This window comes from Mercurialis annua, linkage group LG8 (genome assembly GCF_937616625.2).
Source record: "Mercurialis annua linkage group LG8, ddMerAnnu1.2, whole genome shotgun sequence".
Lineage (NCBI taxonomy): Eukaryota > Viridiplantae > Streptophyta > Magnoliopsida > Malpighiales > Euphorbiaceae > Mercurialis > Mercurialis annua.
In genome coordinates this window covers 712,380-739,711 of record NC_065577.1, presented here as the reverse complement: position 1 = coordinate 739,711, position 27,332 = coordinate 712,380, and the positions used below count along the sequence as shown (strand labels likewise).

At 30.4% G+C, this 27,332-nt stretch overlaps 4 protein-coding genes across 7 annotated transcripts; 2 read left to right on the top strand and 2 right to left on the bottom strand.

Annotated features, from left to right (window-relative positions):
- The first annotated feature begins 2,667 nt into the window (after positions 1-2,667).
- On the top strand, positions 2,668-3,339 carry LOC126662182 (40S ribosomal protein S16). Its single transcript, XM_050356078.2, has one exon. The coding sequence runs from the start codon at positions 2,725-2,727 to the stop codon at positions 3,181-3,183; it is 459 nt and encodes a 152-aa protein (XP_050212035.1). The 5' UTR covers positions 2,668-2,724; the 3' UTR covers positions 3,184-3,339.
- A 2,544-nt stretch (positions 3,340-5,883) lies between these two features.
- Positions 5,884-8,213, bottom strand: LOC126662218 (caffeoyl-CoA O-methyltransferase). Its single transcript, XM_050356123.2, has 5 exons — positions 8,044-8,213; positions 7,579-7,658; positions 7,342-7,486; positions 7,088-7,219; positions 5,884-6,335 (listed from the first exon to the last, which is right to left on the bottom strand). Exons 1-5 carry the CDS (start codon positions 8,137-8,139, stop codon positions 6,042-6,044), a joined length of 747 nt encoding a protein of 248 aa, XP_050212080.1. The 5' UTR covers positions 8,140-8,213; the 3' UTR covers positions 5,884-6,041.
- Positions 8,214-12,279: 4,066 nt separating this feature from the next.
- Positions 12,280-13,822, bottom strand: LOC126659820 (protein ANTAGONIST OF LIKE HETEROCHROMATIN PROTEIN 1-like). Of its 2 annotated transcripts, XM_050353149.2 has the most exons (2): positions 12,976-13,822; positions 12,280-12,798 (listed from the first exon to the last, which is right to left on the bottom strand). In XM_050353149.2, the coding sequence occupies exons 1-2, from the start codon at positions 13,736-13,738 to the stop codon at positions 12,470-12,472; spliced, it is 1,092 nt and encodes a 363-aa protein (XP_050209106.1). In that variant the 5' UTR covers positions 13,739-13,822; the 3' UTR covers positions 12,280-12,469. The 2 variants fall into 2 exon arrangements, with proteins under 2 accessions (XP_050209106.1, XP_050209105.1); XM_050353148.2 differs by having other exon boundaries at positions 12,280-13,822.
- A 2,177-nt stretch (positions 13,823-15,999) lies between these two features.
- LOC126660486 (E3 ubiquitin-protein ligase MBR2-like) lies at positions 16,000-22,391 on the top strand. 3 transcript variants are annotated; one of them, XM_050354028.2, is made up of 8 exons: positions 16,001-16,236; positions 17,512-17,600; positions 17,722-19,197; positions 19,276-19,548; positions 20,518-20,568; positions 20,935-21,033; positions 21,153-21,293; positions 22,014-22,391. In XM_050354028.2, the coding sequence occupies exons 3-8, from the start codon at positions 17,821-17,823 to the stop codon at positions 22,143-22,145; spliced, it is 2,073 nt and encodes a 690-aa protein (XP_050209985.1). In that variant the 5' UTR covers positions 16,001-16,236; positions 17,512-17,600; positions 17,722-17,820; the 3' UTR covers positions 22,146-22,391. The 3 variants fall into 3 exon arrangements, with proteins under 3 accessions (XP_050209986.1, XP_050209985.1, XP_050209982.1); XM_050354029.2 differs by lacking the exon at positions 22,014-22,391 and adding an exon at positions 21,615-21,955 and having other exon boundaries at positions 16,000-16,236; positions 17,722-19,548; XM_050354025.2 differs by having other exon boundaries at positions 17,722-19,548.
- Positions 22,392-27,332: the final 4,941 nt, after the last annotated feature.

The window sequence follows — 27,332 nt, the reverse complement described above, 5'->3', positions numbered from 1 at the left end:
TGTTAATAAAAGTAAATCGAATCAAAAAGTAAAGCAAATTAATTGGAGACCCTTTACATATGTCATAATTTACACTTTCGTCCTTTTTATTTAAAATCAAACGGTATTTTCAAATAAAAGGGACGAAAGTTTAAATTATCACATATGTGAAGGGGGCGGGAGGAGAACATGCAAATTTGTGACAATAGACATCATTTATGGTATAATTGATACTAAAAAATGCAAATTTTATAGAAGTTTAATTTAAAAATAATAATAATATAAATATAAGGGTTAATTGCAAATTTATACACGAACTTTACCCTAATTTGCAATTATAACATAAAGTTTGAAACTTGGCAATGTTAGTAACCAACTTTACACTTTTGGCAAATCCATACACCAAACACGAAAACACTAACGTGGACATTGTAATATACCGCCATTTGTCGTTGCGTGATTGGTCGTTGTACCAATTTGCCAAAAAGGTAATTACTTAAAAACCACCCACCTTGAACTTTTTTTTCGTTTATACCCTGACCTAGGAAAAAATTCATTTATACCCTGACGTATGTGTTTATGTTTCACCTCTACCCCGAAACACTAAATTAACCTCTTTTCATTTAGAAAAAAGTTTAAAATAGTCCTTCATTTAGAGAAAAATTCATTTCTAATTAAACTCTAATTAGCTTAGGTTAAAAATGAAGAACTATTTTAATTTTTTTTTAAATGAAAAGAGGTTAATTTAGTGCTTCGGGGTAGAGGTGAAATATAAATACATACGTCAGGGTATAAATGAACTTTTTCCTACGTCAGGGTATAAACGAAAAAAAAGTTCAAGGTGAGTGGTTTTTAAGTTATTAAGCCATTGCCAAAAATGAAAGTTGGTTACTGACATTGTCAAGCTTCAAAGTTTATGTTGTAATTGCAAATTAGGGTAAAGTTCGTGTATGCATTTGTAATTAACCATAAATATAAATATTAGAGAAAAACAATATGAATTTCTTTTTCACACTATACTATTTTTCCAGAAAGTTTACATTAGTACCACAAATATCATTTTTTTCACCAACAACATTCCAATAAAATGGGGACATGTAAAGAGATAGGAAAGGGGTTCAAAGTCGGGAATCGGTGGATAAAGTAGTAATGGATGAAGTAGAAAATGGGAAGGGGTTCAAGTCGGGAATCGGTGGCGCCGCATCTACACCCTCATTACAAAGAGAAGCAATAGATAGGAAAAAATCATCTCCAGCAAATTATTCTCGAGAAAATCAAGAGTGCTAAAAATCCATATTTCATGCTAGGAGTATATTTTTGGTTTTATTATTAGTATTAAAAATTATTTTAAGTGAATTGCTATTAATGATTGACAAAATTATTGTTTAATTTTTTTACTATCTCCAACGAACTGTAATATTGTTTTTCTAAACATTATATGTTCATTTTGTGCTTTTATTTTGATTTTGGTTGCTTTCTTGGTTTTCAGCTTAATTGGTATGTGTTTTAAAAGTTGGTTGTAACAATGATTTGGTATTATTTTTGTAGAAAAGTTGGATATGATACATACGTAGCAAACTGTAATTGTTGAATTTTTATATTTTATTTCTTAAATTTAACTTGAATGTTTAAAAACATGATTATAAAAGAATAGGTTAATTATATAAAAATTCGTGACCTTTACACGAAATTTCATTTTAATGACGATCTTTAAAAGTTGTTATATAAAATCATGACTTTTCAGTTTTTTCAATTTATCATTTTAGTATATTTTTATTCACTAAATCTTCAATAAACCATTAATGAAATACCTAAATTATTAATTGACACTAAATATTATTATCTTTCAGTTAGAGCATGTAGAATTAGTAATTTTTAATCAGAAAAAATACACCGAATTTTACGTTGGTGATAGATTTGAACAAAATAAAAGGTCGTACTTTTAAATGCCAACTTTTAAAGGTCGTGATTAAAATAAAAATTTGTGTAAATGTCGTGATTTTTTTATGAAACCCTAAAAGAATTTATGAATTTCATATAGTCTCTATTTTCACTGTGTTAAAAATTTATTCTGTTGATTTTGTATCCATATTATAAAAGAGAACAAAAGTTACTTAAAAAAACTCTCAATTTTAACAGATGGTCAGTTTTTTCAATTATCTGTTCGATTAATTTTTCTCCATTGTCACTAATTCACTATTATTACAACCATTCAAAAATATTTATTATTATTCTTATTCTTATTATTATTATCGTATTATATTGACGATGTAACTGACATTTACATAATATTTACGCTAAAATTTTAAATACTGCCTAAAATTTAAATTAGTAAATTCTGAAATGAAGCGAGAGTGCTTTTACTAGTAAATTTATAAAACTAAAATAATTTGATTTAAATACAAATAAAAACATTCCTCAACAACGTTTTCATGGCATGTGTTCCAGAATTTAATGGTCAGTGGCTGTTGTATTTTATTAAAAAATGTTAATTTCCAACGAAGATAATAAAAATCTTAGATGCTAAATAGAAATATTACCAAACTTGAGGGTCTATTGTGTACCTTTTGAGTCGTCTAAAGGCCTACCAAAAGCCCACTGGCTAAAAGAAAATAAAAGCCCATACATCCAACAAAACGCAGCGTTCAAACAGTTTAAATCTTCATATAAAAGCAACTTTTTCTATACCATCTCTCGTACTAGGGTTTTATTTGAACACTTCTCCAGCTCTCAAAAGCCCTAAAAATGGCGGCACCAGCACCGGCGGCAACATCAGCGACGGGAGAGTCAGTCCAATGCTTCGGACGCAAGAAAACCGCGGTAGCAGTAACACACTGCAAGAAAGGCCGCGGTTTAATCAAAATCAACGGCTGTCCGATCGAGTTAGTCCAACCGGAAATTCTCCGATTCAAAGCCTATGAACCGATCCTCCTTCTCGGACGACACCGTTTCGCTGGAGTGGACATGCGTATTCGCGTGAAAGGAGGCGGTCACACGTCGCAGATTTACGCGATACGACAGAGCATAGCTAAGGCACTTGTCGCGTTTTATCAGAAGTATGTTGATGAACAGAGTAAGAAGGAGATTAAGGATATTTTGATGAGGTATGATCGGACCTTGCTTGTGGCGGATCCTAGGCGGTGCGAGCCGAAGAAGTTTGGTGGTCGTGGTGCTCGTTCTAGGTTTCAGAAGAGTTACCGTTGATTCGGTCTGGTTCGAGTTTTATTACTTTTATTATTATTATGAGATTTTGTTGAAGTTTTGGAAGTTAATGTTTGGGATGTTTTATGGATTTGTTTTATGTTTGTTTTGGTTAATGTTGAGGATTAATAGTTAATTAAAATGTTTTATTTGATTAAATGTGTTAGATTATGTTATTTGTTGAATGCTTATTTGTAATGCAATTAGGTTGTTTAGATTGGAATCTCAGTGATGTCTTTGGTTACTTGATTGTGTTTTAGATTGGAATTTCAGTGCTGATCATAGTTTTGTTATTAGTACAGTGCATAGAGTTCAATAGAAATTCAGTATATTATAATTTAATTACTTGAACTTGAACTTTAGAGAACGTATGAATTCATGTGGAATCGAAAGTAAATCCATTGTTAATTGTGTGGTTATATGCAGATCAAGTACTTTAATATGTGGATATTTCATTTGTTTGAGAAATGTTTTAAGTTTGGATCTTTCTAGTTAAGCAGTGGTGGTTATTGCAACGGTGCAATATTCGTCTAGTGGTGCACACGGTGCTAACTGTTAACTGTGATAGCTTTGGATATTTGATTGTTTTTTGGACTAAGATATCAATTTTGGTTATGGTTAAGTGGTATAGTGCATAGAGTTTTATACATATTTAGTTACTAGAATATAATTACTTTAACGTTAAAAATCGTACCAACTCATGCCTAGTCTAAAGTAAGTCCAATTGTGAGTTGTGTGCTTATGCTTCAATTGTGAAGTGTGCCTATGCTGATTATATCGTTCTTATGTGGGTACATTTGTTTAAGAAATAATGTTTAGAGTTTGGATCTTAAAGTCTAGTGGTGGTGGTTATGGCAATTCTTCAATGTTCGTCTAGCTTTGCACAAACAGTTATTCCGTGTTCTTATTTTATATTATTTCATATTTGGTCTAAATAATTTATGATGCAACTGAACTAGAACTACTTTAATTTGTTTAGGTAGTATAATTAGATGTATATTACTGTATAGTTCCTTTGAGCTGTGAATTTGCAATTGCAGCTCTATTTTTTGAAGTATTATACTTTTTTTTGTCAAAACTGTGCTCGTCCTTTAATTTTCATATTCAAGTTTTGCCATTTGAGGTCAGCATGGGTATGTGTAATTCTGTGTTTGATTTCCAATTTCTGCTCAAAAACTGGTCTATCTGATTTTTGTGAAATTTGCTGGTGATGTCATGTAAAGATGTACAAAGCTGTGAGCACAATAAGTTGACTGTGATCTTTGATACTGAGAATTGATTATTGTTCAGTAATATAGTGCTTTGCTTTAGAGTTGTTAAGTGCAAGTAAAAGTTGTGCCCAGTTGCCATTGAATTTCTAGGATGGTTTCATCTTTTTGATGTATAATTGCTTTGATTTTGCCTGTTTAGTTCATTATATATGTGCTCAAGTATTATTAGTGTAATTTAGAGCTTCCCTAATATATCCAGCTTGGTCACTATATAATTCATCGATCGGTTGATAAATATCTAATCCAAGTTTATTTGAGATAGTCTGATGGATTAAAGATGCTCTTAGAGCTAGAATTTTGTTTAGTTGCCAATCCTTGTTAATTCTATTTTAAAATTAGAGTTGATTTATAGTCTATTTGTTATAATGAAGACTAATTTTATAAAGCATGAAAAATACAGTTATCAATTGAATTATATTTCTATTTATTTATAAATTATAGAAAGTTAATATAATTCAAAGTTTAGTTTCTTAATGATATAATGTTAGGTAAGAGGATGAATGGTTTGTAATTCTATTGCTATGATGAGTCAGCATCATTATGGGTATTATATTACAGGTTTTGACCGAAAGTTGATGTGGTTGTCCAATTTCTAGCTAGAAAAGACACTATGCATTTTAAAGCTGTTGGTACTTAGGGTCAGTGGAGCCACCAATTGAACAAAACTCATATTTTTTTCTTTAATTTACTAAATAAGTAGGACATCCTATCTATGGAAGGTGATATTGCACCTTTTGCCTTTTAAATAGTTTGGTGAAAAAATCATCCCTTTTCAAGCACCAACCATAACACTACATCTTAAATGATTTAATTTAGCATTGCATTGATGATGATTTAATCTATCTTAAAAATTCAGTTTATAATTTTACAAATAAGTTTAATTGCATATATTCATGTATTTTTATTAAATGTGAAAAGCAATTGTGATTAAATACAATTAATGTAAAATAATAAACAAATAATATAGACACATTATTGGATTGGGATTCCCTCAAGTTCATTCTTGAGAGGGTTATTGTTCACGATATACACCGTTCGTTGTAAAATGAACGAATTGGTCTTATTTTAGATTGGATTGGGATTCCCTCAAGTTCATTCTTGAGAGGGTTATTGTTCACGATATACACCGTTCGTTGTAAAATGAACGAATTGGTCTTATTTTAGATATTTATGTATTATATTTATACAAATCTGACAATAAATCAAGGACTGGACCACTTATCATTTAAATGTTTTTTTAATTTTAAGCTAAGTAAGATTACATGGATGATAAAATTATTTTAATAATGATTACATGTTAGTTGATAGATAATTATACTATTTAATTTATTGTGATTATAACTTATAATAGAAAAGAAATTTCCTATATACAATCTCTTAACAATAGTTTGTTGCTTAATTTTCCTCTACTTGCTTAGAAACAAAACACAAATAATCACATAAACTTTTAATTAGAAATAATAATTTCTCAAATCATCAAATATTCATTCATTTGGGTACAAATATTGAAGCATAATAAAATAAAATAAAATAAAATATATAGAAAATTGATACATATTGCTCAAACATCTTATATGATCAAAGAAATGATCATTTAATCCGACGGCAGAGAGTGACTCCATCACCAACAGGGAGCATGCAGATCTCAATCCTAGGGTCAGCAGGAAGTGCCTTGTTAAGTTCCAAAACAAAGTCTCTGTAATACCTAACATATTTCCTAAGAGGAGCATCAGGTGGCGCGACCACAGATCCATTCCATAGAGTGTTGTCGTACCCGATCAGTCCACCAACTTTCACCAACTCTATCAACCTTTGGTGGTAGTTGAGGTAGTTGTCCTTATCGGCGTCCACAAATATGAAGTCAAAGCTTCCACGGTACTTCTCCTGTGGTTCACCACACAATTGTATTAGCTTTTTAATCCAATTTAATAGCCAATGGAAACTCAATTACAATTTAGGGTTGTGCATTCGGTTCGATTCAAATCCAAATCGAATTAAATTTATAAGAATTTAAAATATTTTAAGCCAAATTGAAGAAAACTGTGTGCATTGGTCGATTTAGTATAGTAGTTGAAATATTAAAACCATTCGGTTTTTTAAGAAGAAAAACTTAAATTTAATTAAATAGTAAAGTTTCATTCAATTTATAGTCATATAGAATGCACGAATAATATTTCCTTTTTAATATAATTTTTTTAAAAATAAAAATGTTAGATGAAATATTAATAAATGTTAAACTTAAAAATAAACTCATAATTTATCGCACATTTTAATCATTTGAATATATAAAAAATACTATATATTTTTTAAATCGATCAATATAGATGTAGTTGATATTTTAGTTTTTCAAAGGTAAAAATCCAATCAAACCAACAAATTTAAAAAGTTATTAACAATATATATTATTATTTTTACCCCATCGGGTTTGGTTCTTGCACATTCCTAGAAGCAAAAACATTTTAAACAAAACTGAACTAGTCGGTCCGAATTAGTTATTTTGATTGGATTTATACTATAATTTAATTGATTTTTTTACTTTCAAAATCAACCAAATCAAACCGAATTAAAAAATTAAAATTATTTTATAATATCAAATTGAACCGAACTAAATTTTAGTAGGATCATATGAATCTTACATCTTCAACCATTTCATCAAGAACAGGCATGGCAGGGCCTTCTCTGAAATCAATCTTATGGGCAACACCAGCTTTTTCAATAACAGGCAGACCAAGTTCATAGTTCTCTCTGTTAATATCCATGGCCAAGATCTACACCAAACCATATAAAAGAAACACAAATAAATTAATTATTTAACCTCATTAATTTGTTTAAGTAAATTAAATCCTAACATAGAATTTTTAGATTTTTCCTTTTTTTAATTTATTATTACCTTTCCATCATCAGGAAGAGCAAGAGCAGTGGCTAATAGAGAATAACCAGTGTAGACTCCAATTTCCATGGTGTTTTTAGCATTCATAAGCTTTAATAACATGGTCAAGAATTGACCTTCATCAGCTGATGTAGTCATAATATTCCTACAATTATATAAATAATTAAATATTAAGTAACATTTAATCAAATTAATTACTAATTCATGAAATTAATTTGGATCAAGAAATGAACTAACCATGGATGTTTAGCAGTCAACTCCCTTAGCTCCTTCATGGGTGCAGGCTCTGTTGGGTACACACTTGTCTCAAGAATGTACTGAAGAAATCAAACAATCAAGAATCAAGAACATGAAATGATCAAAAAGTCGAGAATCAAGTTTTTTTTTTTTTTTTTTATATAATTAGGGAGGGGTGACCGGATGATTGATTGTGGGAGAAATTGAACCTACGATCTAGCAGTTTGTTGTCTGACATTTATATTATACCATTTGAGTTACAACTCATCCGTAAGAATCGAGGAAATGAGATGAACAAAATCAAGAATAAAGAACTTGAAATGAACAAAAATCAAGAATCAAGAGCATGAAATGTTCAAAAATCAAGAATCAACTAAAAAGAAGAACAAGAAATGGCCAAAAATCAAGAACAAGAAACTACCAAAAGAGAAGAAAAATGTGCAAGATTTGAAAGTAATTAATTACCTGGTAAAGCTCATCACTTTGGAGAAGACTTTTGTGGCCAACTTCTTGGTGTCTGCTAGTTTGATTTTGTTGTGGTTCTTCATTGGTGGAAGCCATTTTTTTTCTTGAGTTCTCTTGATTTGCTTATGTCAAAGATTTGATGATGAAATAGCTGAAGACACTTGATTTGGAAATTGGAAGCAATGGGAAAGGTATATATTGGAAATGAAAATCCGGTTTGAATTGATTAGTGGGTGGTTGGACCGGCTGAGGCCGGTCCGGGGTTGGTGAGGTCTTGGGATGATGTTGGTAGTACTTGGTATGTTCGGCTTTTATCAAGTAGTGTGGTACCCACTTAATTATTGAACCAATGAATTTTCATATACTAGGTAGGGGGTGTTTGGTTCAGCTTTTTAGTAGAACTTTTGGCTTTTGCTTTTCAAAAAGCTCCAACAAAATGTTTGGTGAAAAATTTTTCAGAGCTTTTTAAACCTCCAACAGCTGCTGTTTGAAAAGCTCCATTTTAGAGCTTTTTGCCAACAACTGATAGCTGTTTCATTATTTAGACAAAATTACCCTTACTAGAATATATCCTTTTTTTATATATAAAATTATTTAAATTATTTTTAAATACTCTAATCATTTATAAAGTATATAAAATTATTTTATTTATATTAAAATAAATATAATTTAATAACTTTTTGAAAAATTTATTACAGATTTATAAAAAAAAATATCTAAATAAGTTTAAACTAAATATTGCTTTTTATAAAAAAATAATTATTAATATTTTTATTAAATAATATATGATATAATATATTCATAATTTAATATATAAAAACAAAAATTATGCGGCTTTACGGTCATTTTATATATAAACAGCTACAACTAATTAAATCTCACCAAACACTAATGGTCTATCAGCTATCAGCTACCAGCCAACAGCTAACAGCCACCAGCTATAAGAAACAGCTGAACCAAACAGGCCCGTAGTGATGTAGATAATGGCAGTTTTAATATCTACTTTTATACGATGGATACAATTATAACATAATGTACATCTTATTTTAATTTAATAAAATAAAAAAAATAAAAAAATTGGGTAAAATAATGTGATAACATTTTGTATTAAGATTATTATTTAAAAATTTATATTTATAAAATGGGTAATCATCTATCATATATTTTATGTTAGTCAATATATGATTGTCGACATTAAAATATACGAGTTATTGATTCTCTTAACACTTTTCTTTTGTTTTACATTAAGTTTTTCATATTTTTTTGTCAAACATCAAGTTTTTCATTGAAGATTTTATTTTGGGAGCTTTGTATCATTGGCAAAAATATTAATAAAGCTAATATCATTTTACAAAATATGCGTATACCTACTTATCATTAATTAAAACCTAGGAGTAGGTTTCATTTTAAAATATATTTCAAAATTGATGTTACATCACTTGTAGTTGTAGGGTTAATTTTTTTTGATTTTAAATCCTAATGGATAATTTTCAGATCAATTCTTAGATGACTGTGAGAATAATAACAGGTTTGTGTTAATATAATTGATTAAAAGGTAGTAGATAAGTAATTTTCATGTTAAAATTAAGAAATCATATATGAGAATATTAACAATATTCATTTGCATAATTATTAATTAGTTTATTCAACATTGGGGCTCACCAATGTGAAGTTGGAGATGGGCAAAAAGAGGGAAAGTGAAAGGTGGGTAGTGGGGTTGGTGATATTACAATTTGCTCTAAATTGGTAGAGTTGGTGACTAGCCACCTCCTTTGAATTAGAATCAAACAAACAATTCATATACTTTATTAACTAATTACTCTCCCTTTATTCAAAAAAAATAATATTAATTATTTACTCTTCATGTGTTATATTAGAAAGATTATTATGAAAATATTTTTTTTTTATTTCATTTTAGTAATAATTTAATCTAAAATATCATTAAAATGTATTTAAAATATGACATTCAATTAGGAAATGGCATTTTCATTAAATGGGAGTGTATATAATTTTATATTAAGGTTGATTAACTTAGAAAGTGGCGGTAGGTGGGTAATTTCCATAATCATGTTTTTAAATGAACAAGAATTTATCTGCGACCAAAGTTAGTATAATTTTTACATTATACAATAAGGACAACAAAACAAACATCCCCTCTTCTCCTTTTTGATATTTCGAATGCTAAATTATTACTTCTAACTGCAAAATTTCTGAATTCAAAAAAAAAACTTCAAAATTTCTATATTTAAAATAAATACTTGGATCATGGGAACAAGGTTGAATTTTCAATAGAATGATAGGATGTGAATAATGACAAAATGAGAAAATATAGAGAAAATGACATAAAAGAAAAATAATTGGTGATTTATATCAAAAAGGGATAAAACGCTTTAATAAATAAATAAATAAAAAAAGATAACGGATCGTCCACCCTGCTTTCTAGTTTCTTAATAGTTGGGAATTTTTTTTTCAGTCATCTACAACCAACAATTAATATATACTAACATTATATTGTTCAATTTAACAAAAATAAAATAAAATACATGCATATGTTTGATAGTTACTTGATATAAATTACATTTAATAATGTTTAAAATTAGAAAATGTATTAATCATTGGAAAAAGTAAAGTCAATGTTTGGTAAGGAGAGGGGAGGGGTGTTTGCTTTGAGTCAAAGCTTTAGGGCTACCAATACTATGCCAACCACCAAGAAATATCCAGTTATGGTTGCTATGTGTCCTCCATGATTTTTATTCTCATAAAACTATCTTGTTTGTCATTAGAGACTTAGTCTTGGAGCATAAATACATTAGTTAATTTTTTAAATACAATAATTGGAAGGAGAAATATATATATATATTTATGATAGTCGAATCGTATTCGTGAGCATTGTTTCTACATTTTACGCCCTGCTGCTCCGGCAGATTCAATCTTTAATTGATGAAGGATTGTGATACTAATCATAAGAGCTTGAAAATTAGGTATCTATATTACGGAACAGGGAAACGCTATGGTGCACGTAAACTTATCGAGTCTTATATTTCGATGTTTCAATTCCATCTCCATTAATGTTTTTAGAACTCCGAAATGTTATATTTATAATCTGTTTTTGTAAGAAATATAGTTTCTGTTTCGAGATTTTTGTATCCCTGCTGCATAAGAAAAGAGAGCATAGGCCATATGGACTTTTCTCTATTTTGACAAAGCTGACTGCTAAGTTGAGACTACATGTTCCTGCTAAACAGGTTTTGGACTTGAACTAATATATTCGAAGTGAAAATTTAACATTTATGCATATCATTTTTATTTCTGTAAACGCTTATGAAATTCCGAAACTCCTTATACAATTTCTTGTAAAAAAATTTGTTTCGCTATATTCTATTTCGGTGTTTTCAGTTTTGATGCTACATAGCACTCAAGCTTTTTTACAGTAATGTCAATTACAACATATCATCAGAAAGTTAAGACATTGACATAATTCTATTCAATCACAGGCTCAAAAACTAATCAAATACGGGAAATAGAAAAATATCACAAACTCTAATTACTTAATACAAACCAAACAATTCACATCAAAGAATCCAGCAGTTGTACCAATCAAATTATGCTTTATCAATCTCAAAAGCTGATCAATCCTTTACATATTAAATCAATTGTTGAACAAAAAAATGTTAGTATCAATCACAAAATAATAAATCAATCTTACTTTTTTCATGAACAAACTCCTCAATTACCCATCTCAAAGTATCTCAAGATTCTAAGTCGCATGAACACTTCATTCGATCAACATTTTCCGTTTCAAAATATGTCCGGAAACTTGGCGTTTCAGACACCAAACTCCATATCTTAACATAAAGATCCTTAAAATAACATTATTTCGCCGTATCCGTGTCCAAATGTCCCGTTTTCTCGTAATCAAGAATTATTCAACTCTATCACTCTTGTAACCAATGCATTTCTGATATCAAGCCTTCTTATCAATCCTAATCTCCTCAATCTCAGCATCCACATAATGTTTTTGATGATCAAACAAAGAACAAGCATTCAAATCAAGCAATGCCGAGTCCTCACCTCTCATTAACAATGCATTATGCAGAATTGAACACGCACCAAATATTCAGTAGTTAAACCAATCAAATAATGTTTTATCAATTTCATAAAGTGACCAATTCAATCCTGTACATCTTAAATCAATCGTTGAACAAAAAAATGTATGTATCAATCACAAAAAGAAAAAAATCAAGCTCATTGTTTTCATGAACAAAATCCTCAAGTACCCATCTCAAAGTATCTGAACACTTCATTCAATCAACATTTTCCGTTTCAAAAAGATCCGGAAACTTGGCGTTTCAGTCATGAAACTTCATATTTTAACATAAAATACCATTTCGCCGTATCTGTGTCCAAATGTCTCATTTTCCTGTAATCAAGATTTATTCAACTCTATCACTCTTGTAACCAATGCATTTCTGATATCAAAAGCCTTCTTATCAACCTTAATCTCCTCCATTTCACCATCCACATAATGTTCTTGATGATCCAACACAGAACAATCATCCAAATCAAGCAATGCCGAGTCATCACCTCTCATTAACAATGCATTATGAAGAATTGAACATGCACCAATCACAGCAACACCAGTCTTCAACTCTTCTTCAATTGGCTTACTCAAAACACCCCAATTTTTCAGGCTACAAATTGCTCTAAGTGAAGATAAATGCATTTCATCAATTGCACAGTTAAATCTCTCTTCATCTGAATTAGGCAAAGCATCAAGAAATGGCACCATTAACCAAGGGAGCAAAGGGTACTTTTTGCCTATTAAGTACTGATTTACAGAAACTCCATTAACACTAACAGAACTTGAATTCAATAGTTTTCCTGATTCAATATCTTTATATAAAGTAGTTGATTTAAGAGCTCTAGAACTACCTTTTTCGCCGCGAAAACCCGTCACAATGCTCAATATTCTTGAAGATGAATCAACAACAATTTGAGCAGCAACGCTATAATCATCATGATCACCATCGATTTGAAATCTTGTACAGTCTATAACACCACAGCAATTCGGCATTCCTGTAAGCTTTTCGAACTCGTTTGACACGGATTTTAACTCAGTAGCAGAAGGAAATGCGACCCAGAATCGAAAATTAGTGCATAACACACGGCATAATTGCTTTACACAAAACCGAGTCACTGACTCGGTAACCCCAAATCTGTCAGCAATTTCAGAGTAATTCGACCCGGTTGCTAATCTGAACAGACCGACACCTAACCTTAACTCAGCCGACAGATTTAACCGTGAACCGATTGGGTCACGGCAGTCAAGTAAAGGTTCGAGTAAACCAGAAAGCCATTCAAAGGTGGAAGCTTTCATTTTGAAGAAAGTTCTGAACATGTCTGGAGTATGAGCAACACGGTATAACTCAGTGAGTCGATTTCCGAGTTTAGGTTTTTTACCGAGATAAGTTGCGTCAGAATCAAATTCTGAGAGATGGGTTCGTTTTCTTTTCTTGGAAAGATTCAGAATTGAAAGAGAAGCAGCCATTTCTTGGGAGTAAATAAGATTTGCATAGCAATTGAAATTGAAATTGTAATCTGAATCAATGGAGTCGGTGGTCGGAGAGAGGAGGAGGAGGAGGAGGAGATCGGAGATGAGTGACGTAATCAAAGCCGCCAATTTCTTTGATTCCATTGTCAGAGAGTTTCTGGGAAATTGTTGAGTGTGTGTCAGAATTGTTGGGAATCTACGGAGAGGTCGAAAAAGAGGTACACGTGTCTGAATAGAAGTTTCTTCTTTTTGTGGCACGTGACTGTATTGTCTTAAAGAGGAATGAGAAAAAGCCCAATGATTTTGGATTTAAGGCCTTATGAGCAAGGGTGCAAAAGCCCAATGGGTTTTTGATAAATATTTGATTTTCTTTTTTGAAAAAAATTATAATTTCAGATGTATAAATGATAACAAAAATAGCACCAAAAAATCAAATGGAAATATTTGATAATATTTTTTGATTTATTTTTTTATTTGTGGATTCTATGTTTCTCTTTGTAAATAATTGATAATATTTTATGTAATTGATAATATTTTTATTAATCGGTGAAAAGGAGATCTAAAATACTGTTAATTATAATATTCTCTCACTAAAATTCATTCAAATAAAAAATTGTCGATTTGTAATTTGAAATAATCATTAAGTAAACTGAGCGAATGGATGAGTTGGAAGGTTACGGGGTTTTGTCAAACGTGATTAAAAAATAAAAATAATTTAAGTAAATTTAATCAAATTGTACTTATATATTTCCTATTAATGAAATATTTATTATTAGTAAAAAGGGTCAAATGAAAAATTGAAAAACAGTTACCTAGTTGAACACTATCAAAATTTTAAATGTTGATATTTTCTTGACCTTCAATAAGTCTTTTTTTTTAAAAAAAATCCAACATCTCGATATATAAAATTTGAACAAAGGGTCAATGCGCCCCCTGAACTTATGACACGGGATCATCTAACCCAATTTATACTTTTTTGAGCAACTAACCCCCAAACTCTTCATTTTAGGGTCAAATAACCCCATAATTTATAATTTTATTTTAAAAAATGGATTTAGAATAATTATATCGCAACAATTAGGGAAATATCTAATTACCTTTTTGCATCCATCGCCTCTGATTTATATTTTACACCTTTTAAAAATATAATTATGGGTTATTTGACCCAAAATTGAAGAGTTTTGGGGTTAATTGCTCAAAAAAGTATAAATTGGGTTAGATGACCCCATGTTACAAGTTTAGGGGGCGCGTTGACCCTTTGTTCTATAAAATTTTGACATATTAAACATTCCTTTCATTTACATTAGTAAGTTTGACATCACAAACAACAACATTCCCTAGTTTTCTTGCATTGATCAATTTCAGCTATTGGTGCTAGCTAAATTTAAATGTGTAAATAGTTGTAATATAAGCTGAAGTGTATAAATGAATAAAATGATTAAGTTTAGGTACAAAAATATATATTCAGCCATTAGTTAAATGTCTATCCTTAATTTGGGGAATGGATATGGTGCAGCAGGCAGCACATGTGGTGAAATTGAGGTATCTTTGGCCCATAAAATTACACACATTACCTCCCAAATGACCAAAAAGTCTATTCATGGGATCTCAAGACATCCACACAATTTTCATACCCAATGAATAAGAAAATAATTTGAATATCATATATCTAATTTTTGTTCAAATGTGATAATAATCTATGTATTAAAAGTTAATTTTGCTTTTCATTGTATAATTTTATGCAAATACATAATTAGCATATTGTATAAACGAACGTAGTTATAAGCTCAAATCAAAGTCTTCTTTATATTAATTTGAAGAAACGTGTATCATTATATGATGTGTCAACCTTTTCTATTTATAATTTTTTTATACTAACTCTGCTGGATGATTATTTTTCAGAGATATATGTTATTGTTTATTAGAGTAATTTCTTAGTTACTTCAAAACGGACAAATATAAAAATATTAATATATGGTTTTATTAAGAGTCTCGAATCTACAAAAATTTTGTTATTTTTTTAGAAATTGACGAGATATTGGATTGAACACAAAAACATCTAACATTGTTGACTAACACCAAAAATGGAATAAAAATAAAAGTGAGAAATCATATCGTTTGTTTTTCACGCAAGAGGACCCAATAAGAGGTACTAAAATATAAATTATAATAAATATGAAGGGTCTTATAGTAATTTGCTCAGAATACAATTGGACCCCATGAAAATACATGACAGGCAGCCCATCCACACAAAAAGACCCAAAACATCACCACCACCACCACATTCATCTCCACACACACATTAGCAATTAATAATAAATTAATCTCACAATTAGTATTAACTTAATTAAAATTAAATAAAATATTAATTATTGTTCTTACATTCATAACGCACATTACTCTCTCTCTCTCTCCCTCAATCTTTTAATCTCTAATTTCTCATCCTCAGTCTTTATTTGTCAATTTTTTTTCTGATTATATTTCGCCAATTTGTTCTTCCTCTCTGCAAAAAAATAAGTAACTGAAAATACCAGAATTACCGAAAAACGTAAATTAAATTAATTTAAATTGAAGCTGCTACAGTTTTTCCTTTGTGTTTTCTGTGCCTAATTTGATCTTCATAATCGATCCTCATTTTGCAGGTATTTCTCTTAATCTTCAATTTTTATTTAATTTAATCATATTTTTGAGTTTAATTTGGTGAATTTAATAATATGCTTGTTTAATTGATTTTTTTCCTGCTTTTTTTAATGTTTAATTATTGCAATTGTTAGAGATTGGATTGGATCGGACAGACCTATGTCAGAGTTTTATATATGTAATTTTATTTTATATTTGGCAGCTTAAGTTTTTTATTTTTTAAAATTGTTTGATTTGATTTTTTTAAGCTAATACAATACAATATTGAATTGGGTAGTTTGAATTTTTCAGAAAGTTTGTAGCTTTGTTTTCGAATTTTGAATTTAATTATGTGAATATATGTATTTGAATTACTATGGGTTTGGTTGATTGGTTCTAATTGTTTTGAGGGAGTCAAAATTTTGGTTAATTTGGTGAAATCCTAACACTTAAAACCAAACCACATTATATTTGATGCAAATTTGAAAGGATCGTTTTGCATCAATTTTAGCTATAGCGATTAGGCAGGATGCACTAGATATGGCTTGAAATTTTGTGATAGTTTCTAATATTATTTTATAGTGCAATCCCAATAGGTGATCTCATATGTCTAATACGATTGCTAATGCTTGGCATTGGAGTTTTGTAAACATTGAAACCATTCCGGTTTAGTGTTGGAGTAGAGAATTTGGTGAAAGATGCTTACATACGCTCTGCACTTGGCAGTTCTTCTACGAATTTTATTAGAGGAGTTCTTGTACTAGAAGAGCTAAAATAAACGAGTAGAAAACAATTAAGTTCATGCAGTGGGTTTAATAATAATAACTCAACTGTAGTAAATAAGCATATACGCCTCATCAGATGAGGTTGTTTTGATAAAGTTAGATAGCTTTAGTGCAAGAGCTTTGATGTGAGTTTTTTTAAGTACTATGCAATGTGGTAAATTAAGGCATGCATTCTGCTGGAATTTTGCTTTTGTATAAAAACAATCTTAAATAAGTGAATTTATTTCTGTCCTTTATAAGGGATGTGGCACAGATGCAAGTGTTAGTATGATAGACTGTAGTAAGAAATAAGATGCCGATAACATTTTTACTGCGAAGACCAGATTATGTTATTCTTGTTTAGCGGTGTGAATTTGGTTTTCTGTTTTCTGATCCTATCTGAACTCGTCCCCTGCTGCTAAAAGTGATTTTTTCATTTAATATTTTAAATTTTGACAGTCATAAGTTGCGCCTTTTCCCTTTTCTTTGGTTACAATTGAAGTCTTAATTGGGGTCTGGCTTGAATGCAAGCAGATTACTTACTGGTACTGATGTGGGAGTTCATTTTGGAGTGAAGAACTTGGCTGTTTTTTAGGGGTCATTCATTTTCTCCAATTTGCCTGGTATATTATACTTCCTCTTTTGCTTTTAATTAAAACCGTCACGACGTGGTGTTGTTTCTTGGTCCTCCAGCGACCTGTTTGAGTTCATAATTATTGTCTTTGTTTGTTTGCATGCTTTCAGGTGTTCTCGTATGTGTTCACGCAAGGCGCCACTTCTACTGGATTCTGGTAGTACTATATAGAACTTTAACCATTTTATTAGGTGGTACAGACTGGTTCTATGCAAAGGCAATACAGTGCCAGTGATTCCTTCCCTGAAACCATCGGCATGGAGCAGCGATCTGTTCCAAATAGTGTTGGGATGAGTCAGCAATCTTCTATGAATAACATGCTAAATCCAGTTGAAAACAGGTTGTCAAATGATGCTGTCTCTTACGATGAGGCATCATGTGTAAATGCTATTACTCATGATGTTCAGAGCCTTAACGGATGGTCCTTGGGTGAATCTAGCTCTAGGATGAATCTTCAAAATCAGGCCTTAGATGATAGTATGAAAATGGAAGAAAGACGGCCTTCTTCATTCAATCCTCATACTGTGGCTGTTCCAAGGTCAGACGAAAGGCGATTTGAAACAAATGACATTTTTATGCCGGGGAGAGTTAGCATTGGCATCAGTGGCAGTGAGGGTAGGAATGGGCAAGTACTTTTGCAGGGTTCCAGCTCTAGCACTGTCCTGTCAAATCCAAATCCGACCAGAGGGTATGTGGGTGACAGTAGTAATGGCCGACATGGTATGGGGAATATTTTAGGCTCTAATCATTTCAATTCCAGAGGATTAAATTTTGAGCGGGTGTCTCCCGGTACTTCAAATAATAATGTCGGTACATCTGAAAGTTATGGTTTTATGACGGATGAAACTGATGGTGGTCCTGGTTCCTCTATAGGAGGTTGGGGTTTGTCCTGCAAGAGAAAATCCCTTGAAGGTACTTCTGGACATTCTTATCCAGGTGGAAGTTCAAGTTGCTTTCCGCATCCCGAACACAGTGCATGGAATACAGGTACCAATCGTAATGCTTCAAGTAGCTTAAGTTTATCTCCGCCGTCATGGAATTCTCTCAGTGTTAGCCCTCCTGAACAGTCAAATACAAGAACCAGTTATGATGTAACTGGAAATGCAGACCCCTCGAGAGATTTCCGTCAGAGGGTAAATTCCAGTCATCAACAGGAACCTCTAGCATTAAATTTTTCAACGCCTGGTGGTGCTAGGCGTCCTAATTTTTGGCCAATGCACCAGTCTCTTAGACCTGTCCCACTTAGTGATCCTTTGGACTTTAGAACAACACCAGCAACAAATCCAAGTGCTTCTCAGGGACCACCTCATGCCATGCATGCTTCTGCTTCATCTAGAAACACATATCTTTTCCCTTGGTATGGATCTTCCACTTCAAGAGCTAGGCATTCATCTAGTTCTCATATTCCTGGAGAAAGAGGTGCTGCATTACATGATGAGGCGAGTTTAAGAAGCATCTCAAGAAACAACATAGAGCATTCCATGTTTATGCCTGTAACTGAGATGAGAAACATGGGACAAGATCCATCAGGTTGGAGTTTGGCTACTGGCAACATTAGCTCGCCGTCCAGTGTTTCTTCTAATAGGGTCAGTCCCAGTTCAAATATTCATTCTTTGCCTGTACCCACCTGGCTTTCTAATCATAGCTCCACACTGAATAATCAGCAAAGGTTTTTGGATTTTTCTCCGTGGTCCTTGTTTCCATCCATGGACTCTGAGCCTAGCGGCCGCAATGGTCATTTCCCTTCATCATCTGGGCCTTCTGCTTCCTCTCAAGAAACGGTTTTGTCTTCAGGATCTGGCAGCCAAGGTCATAATCAACCATTTCAAAGGTCAGCATTCTTGGTGGAAGGACAAAGTGATGATGTTCTTGGGATGCCTCGTTCTCTGAGAGCTTTAGCGGCTGACATTGAAGGGAGGCATCAGCTCATATCTGAGGTCTGTATTCTAAATATACTTTCTGCTTTTTAATATACTGATTGCAAGCATAAATGTTAAATGGTTGCGGTAATATCCATTATAATAGGGGAATAATTGTTGAATTTTCGGATATCAATTACAGTTACAGTCACATCACATATACTCCCTCCGTCAATATTTCTATTATTTTGTCCCAAATTATAGGCTAGCATGTATTACTTGAATGATTAATTGACATTTATACAATCATTAATTACAGTAGAATGCATTCAAAAAGGAAAAAAAAAATACTAAAAGGCAAAAAGAGAAAAAGTTACAACTATATTAATTAAGGGTAATTAACTTAATTCATAAGATAAATTAAATTTTTTAATACTTGTGTTTGTTCTAAACTGCCCATCCATTTGGGATGGGGGGGAGTAATATGATATGAAAAACGTATTAACACCAGGAATGTATGATTTGCATGTACATATGCCTTTGTGATGATATTTTTATTTTTTAAATTAGCGATCTATGGTTTGAAACTACTGATCTATGATTTTATGGTAGTGGAAATAGGAATGACATTGGATTGAATGATAATTTTGGAATGCGTTAATAAGGTTTTAGAGGGCTAGCTAAGGCAGTCCATGCTTTATCTTCACTGCTACAATAAAGAACATGTTTTAGCGAACCATAAATAGCCATCACTGCGAAATCATTAGCATCAATTTCTGTGAATGGTGATAACATGAAATTAAACCTCCTGGCAGGCAAGAATCATTAATGCTTTGGGTACTTTTTCTAAGTTACCTTTCAGAATAGATGTGCTGTCATTTCTTATTCAACATGCAAACTTTATAGGGCTTTGATTGATTAGAGATTTATAAGGCAATTCTTTAAATTGTATGTGTCATAGTACTTCTTTATATTTTAGGAGGATGATTAGAGACCAAATTTGAACATGTTCTCTAAGAAAACGAGTTTTGTTTTTTTGTACTCCAGGTTCGTCAAGTCCTGAACGCAATGCGCAGGGGTGAAAACCTACGGATGGAGGTTTGATTCATCCCTTAGCTGATTAATATAAAACAAAATTATAGTTCTAGTGAATTTCTTATACACTCTCAGTTCATTTAAATTATTATTTCCGTCTGTTCCACATAGATAGAAAAAAGTTCTAATTTGAGGGTCCTAAATTATATAAGAGATTTGTTTTTTAGCTGTGATCTAAATATTTTAATTTGTTAGTTAAAAAAAATTCCCTTATATATTTATAATGGATAAATCAACTAGAACTTCAACTTAAATTTGTTTGGTGGACTATGCATAAATTATGTTTCGAAATCTAGTGATAGGCATTCTATGAAATGCTTGTCATGATTCAAATTTACATATCACTAAGCTTGTGCAATGATATTTCAGGATTACATGCTATTTGATCCATTCACACATCATAGTATGGCTGAAATGCATGATAGGCACAGAGATATGCGCCTTGATGTCGATAACATGTCTTATGAGGTACAAATCGAGCTAATAAATTCCTCTAGCGGTACATGATTTTACTTCTTACAGCTCTTCGAAGGCCATAAATGAATTTAACATGGAATGTTTTCTTTATGTCAAAATTGCAAAATTAGGAATTATTGGCATTGGAAGAACGCATAGGAGATGTGAATACTGGACTCAACGAGGGGACAATTTTGAAACTATTGAAGCAGCAAAAGTATGCTGCCATGACAGCAGAAACTGCAGACATCGAGCCTTGTAGCATCTGTCAGGTATCTTCTATGTAATCGACAATGTCCCTCTGGTTTTGAAAAAAAAGGCTTAATGGCCAAACTTTCCAATTGTATCAATTATAGTCAATTTTGTTGTAATTGTAGCCAATTGAAACAAAATATATCCAAACATTTGAATGAATTTGGCTACAATTGAAACAAATAAATCAAAATAGGATATAAGTGACAAAATTGAAAAGTTTGGACTCTCTATATGTTTGGATTTTTTTAGTCATTAGGCCTTGAATTCAAACATTTAAGAATTAGATAACTAAAACCCCTTTGAAGAGGGAACAATGATTTTTCTTTTCTAAAATGCAGGAGGAACAATAAGTTTGACCTAATCTCGGAGAATATAGTAATTATTCGTGTAACATATATGTGCGCTCTAGAATCATGTAGTGAATTCATAGCAAAGAAAACTGCCTGGTTTTAGTTATCTTTGTGTAGCTGTTTTATTGAGCAAAGGGTCATCGCCATTTTAATTAATTAGGGACGACACCCTAATTTTAGGTCAATTAACCCCCAAATTATACAAAATGAAATTGTTCACGAGCTGCGTGACCCAATTGACGGTTAATTTGACCTAAAGCTAGAGAGTATTGTCCCCAGTTGAGTAAAACAGCCAAGTGTGAGATAATATACAAGTTCAGAGACCGCAACGACTTTTTATTCCTGTTTTATTAGTGTATAAACTTGATTTTTCACATATAATGGCAGGAAGTATACAAGGATGGGGATGATTTTGGAAGGCTAGATTGTGGACATGACTTCCATACAAACTGCATCAAGCAGTGGTTAGCTTTGAAAAATATATGCCCCATTTGTAAGATGACAGCCCTACCGACGTAGATGACGATCGGAGCTTAGAAATTTTCTTTTCATTTGAAATTGATCATCAACCCAGAAACTGGGTGGATGATATGCCTCATTTGGTTAAAAAAAGAAAAAGAAAAAATTACATATGAATTGGATAATCTTATGTCTGTTATAAATTACACCATGACTGAAAAGGGTTTGTCCATCTTCTAAGTATTATGACAATCATGAAATTAAATGGAATAATGTCAACATGAATAGCTTATTTTCATGATCAAATGGTAGTGTTTTTTGTTTGTGTTTGCCCTCTCTATATATACTACCAGTTTCAAAATTAGATTAAAATTATTATTTTATTATTATAAAAATTAGTAATTATTTTAATATTTTAGTGCTATTTAGTTATAAATTTTAGTTATCTAATATTACAATAATAGAAGTAATTTTGACATTTAAAAAAAGGAGAAAAGGTACCAATCCTTGAACTTGTAGGACAAATTTATATAAATTGAATAAGTTATTTTTAGTAATTTAATCTGCAATTCTTTAAAATAAATTCACTTGTATTTAATTTTATATTTCCATAGCGCGTAAAAAACCACCACAAATACATTAAAGATTGGCATACAATATTAAACAAAATTATAAATATGTAGAAATAGTATAAAATATTAAATAAAAATATCTTTATGGTTACATTTTTTTGTACTTTAAAAGTATAGATATTGCGTCAAGTTAGTGGTATTAATTATTTCGCGGCGGAGACCAAGTTAGATCAAGTCACAGTCAAACTATGACACTTAAACTGAATACTCTTAAATAGAAAAAATTATGTCCAACTAACCGTTATAACTTTTGGTTTAATGTTAAGTGCTTGATCCAACAATTCATATCAGAGTTAAGGTCGTGAATTCGATGTTCACCGAGATCGATTGCTGAAGGAGTGGAGAGATTATTTAGTTAGGTAATTGATCATATTTTCAAGAGTTTAAAACTAAAAAATATATTAAATTTATTTTAAAAATTCGGCTAATAAGTTTAAATATTAAAATGACTCCAAAAGAAAACACAGAAATAAAGTGGAAGTGCCTTTGGGAGGTCTGTCCAAAGTTGTAACATAATATTGGTTTGTGATACGGAATTTAATAACGGAAAATGTATAGAGTAAAGGTGGAACTGAGACGATGACGTTTTGTTTTTGTTTTTGTTTGGATTATTTGATGAGAATAAAATTGAATCAATTATTCTAACAGCTGCACTTTGGAGCTGCTTACATGTGTTAAGAAGTAACAAACATGTATCACCTTCTTCTCACCTTTTTATTCACTTTATAATTTCTTCTAATCATCATATAATATAATCTTACTCTATAATACTTCCAATTTTAAATTGACAATAATGCATCAAAAAAAAGAAAAAAAAACGATTTTTTTGTGTATAAGTAAATTTTTAGTTCAATTTAAATATTCGCAATGATTTTAGTCCATTTACTTCAATTAATTTTATAACGAGTGTTTAGTTTCATGTAGTCTCTACGGTGTTAAATTGCCAAACATGAAATCCATAAATCAAAAATTGAGCTAAATATTTTAAAGTTTTAGTTAAAATTACAAAAGTCCAAAAAATTTAGACTTTATGTCCGGCTAGTTTTTTTTAACGACGTGAAGGCCAAGTGGAATTGTGCACACCCTAATAAATCGATTGAAGCGAATCAATAAATTAATATGGGCCAAATGTCGTAAAAATACCAAATCTTTCACAAAAGTTTCACAGAAGTCACGATCTTTCAATTTTGTCGATTTTGGCCAAATACTGAATATTTGGTTTCACAAAAGTCATGACCTTTCAATTTTGTCGATTTTGGCCAAAAATGGATTATTTGGTTTCACAAAAGTTCTGACCTTTCAATATATGTGCATGACACGTAGGCGCCACATAGGCGAATTGAAATCAAATTGAGAGTTGGCCACAATTGAAACCAAATAATTTGTTTTTGGCCAAAATCGACAAAATTGAAAGGTCAGGACTTTTGAGAAACTTTTATAAATGGTTTGGCCTTTTTACGACATTTGGCCATTAATATATGCGTTTAAAATTAAGCTAAAATTACAATTTCACAGATTTGGTTATAATTATAAAAGTCGAAAATTTTAATCGTATACTGGGCCTTAAAAAATTATACAACTTAAAGGATTATCCTCTTCGTGTTCATAGTATAATAATTTGTTGCTATTTTCTTATAAACAAAGTATAAAAGTATAATTCGAATCTGTTGTTGTTACAGAAAAATTCAGAATCAATTATCATTTTAATCTTTAACTATTTTATATTTGAATCATGGAAAAATAAATTTATCTTCCCACAATTTTAGTGTGTTTGTCAAATATAACACGATCTTTAAGTTTTGCCAGTTTGGTCCATCATATTTTTGATATTTGCTAAATATACTCACAACTCGTATTGAGTTGATGTGGCGCAATGTTGTTCATCTATATGTACAAAATTTATCCTATTTGATATATACAATTTTGCGCCATATCAGTTTCAAATGAGTTGTTGATATATTTTGGTAAAGATGTTAAAATGATATATCAAACTAGTAAAATTTACAGATCATGATATAGTTGATAAAACCGTTAAAATTGTGGTAGATAAATAACATATATTTTTATGCCTTTAGTTCCTCTTTTAATTTTTTGATTCCACTATTATTAATTTCTCCGTAGCAACAGCTTCTTGATATCGATCTCAAACTCTTGCATGAATTATAGTTTCACACTTCCTATTTTGCCACCTTTTTATAACTAAAATTGTTTGGAAGTTGCAACAACTAGGCACAATCTTTTTACGTACTTATTATCATCATCCTCTTTTTTTGTGTGTGGAAAATAAGCTTCAATTATTTTGTTTATTAGTTCTTTTTCTACAAGAAATGCCTATAAAACTATATTATATTTGAACCAAATATTCATATAATCCAAATTTTTCTCTACATGGTATACATTATAAGATCTACACACGAAATATTTTTATATGTTCCAGAAACAAAATATAACAAAGAATATTAAACAATGACCATAATATGTGAGTTGTTCTATTTTGACCATAAAATTTTAATTTATTTCATTTTGGTGTTAAATTTTAATTTAATCTCAACGAAATAAATGTTTGATTTCAAGTCGAATTATGCATAGGTAGCAATCACTATTTGGTTATTTATGCAAAATTAAAATTTATTATTTTTTGTAAATATATAAACACTGTATATTTATGTGTTTAGTAATGAAAAAATCATTTTTTGTTGAAATGAAATTAAAATCAAGTCACTACTGAAACAAAATAAAGTTTGATAACTATATATAAAGTCTAATTACCTTTTTTCTTTGAAACGGATTTCTCCTCATATATATAGAATGTGCACAAAGAATAAAATCATTCGGATTAATTTGATTATTGTAAACATTCAACATATACTAATATAATACTTTACATATTTGTATATATAATTTCCTAAAGAATGCATTATCTGACATCTAATCATTACACTCTCAAGTAACGTCTATATCCTTTAAATAATTAGTGTCAGTCACAAAATGATAATATACTAATTACAGTATATTGTCTTTTTATATTAAAAAAATGATAAGAAAACAATGAGCAATCTATCAAAACTATGGGCTATATTTCATTCAAGGTTTTCATTTGAAAAAGGTAAGTAAGAAATCCGAATATCTTCCAATTAGATTGTGAATGAGCAATTTCGAGTTATTTTAAAGCTTGTTTTTCAGTATTAATTTATGATTGTCCACATCTAAACCTAAGTATCTTTTAGAGACTTTGTTTTATTCAATTCAATTTTATATACAAAATAAATTATATTTAGTAGTTAATTTCATATAGATATAAATAATTCTATAAAATTTTAAAATTTTTAGTTTTATTAATTAATTTTTTAAATAAACCAAATACAACTATCTATATTTATCGATGATCTCATAATAAAAAAATTTGTAAAATTAATTTAAGTTAAATGTATCGTTTATATATACACGCGTGTTGGATCAACAAGGTTACGAATTTGCTGTATAATTAAAACTTTCAATCAACTCTATATCTGATTATGTGTTATTTCATCTGTTCCATTTCATAAGTCTCATTTTTCTTTTTTTTTAAATATATCATTTTAAATATATCATTTTAGAAGTTTTTTTTATTTTTAGAAATAAATTTAAGTTAAAATCATTTTTCTACCCCTTATTTTACTATTCAAATAAAGGATTAGAATTTTTAATACAATTTACAAGATATTAATAAGTAAATGACTAATTTAATATATTTTTTAAAAGTGTATGTAAAATATAACGTGACTTCTAAAATGGAATGAGGAGATAATATTTAAATGTAAGTAAGTAAGGAAATGAGAAAAGATACGTATGTAAATTGTGCATACATAAAGCTGATAAAATTATAACTCGCCTGAAGTTAAAGTGGTAGAAGCTAGCTTATCGGCATTAGAGAAGCGTTAAAGTAGATTCAGAGGTTGAAACTTTCTAAAATTTTGATTGAGTCGGATGCATTAAAGATGGAAAATAATTTATCTAAAAAATGATGATAAATAGTATTCGGAATGCCGAAAAGGACATCTCCTATTATGGGATGATTCTTCTTGAAATAAAAGCTCTTCTTAAAGATTTATTGAATGTGTTTTTAGTGTCTTTGTTTAGATAAGCAGGTTCATTTGTTAATTTTTTGGTTAGGGCATCGATTATTTTTCTTGATCATTCAATTTGGGATGGCACACGTCCTGATTTCATTTGTAATAAGGTGAATTCTGAAGTTTAATATATGCTTTTTATTCTAAAAAAAATTATGATACACTATTTAATGATTGAAGATTTTAATTAATAAATTTTATATAAAGACTTTTAAAAATCGATCTATAATATGGAAGGTAAAGATTAAAATGGCACGACAATGCAACCACAGCTAAAGATCAATAAAATGAAAGAAATGTATTTTGTTCTAAGAGAATTAGAAATGTATCTTTAACAAACAAATAAAGGAAGTATAGAGAGTATATATTTTGTTCAAATGGTATGAGTACCGAGCAGCTTTCTGTCAAGGTCGTGAATTCAATTTTTTTCATAATCTATTTTTTTTAATTATATAAAAAATAGCATTTTATATTTCTAGATTGAAAACATTAAAGATGTGATATAT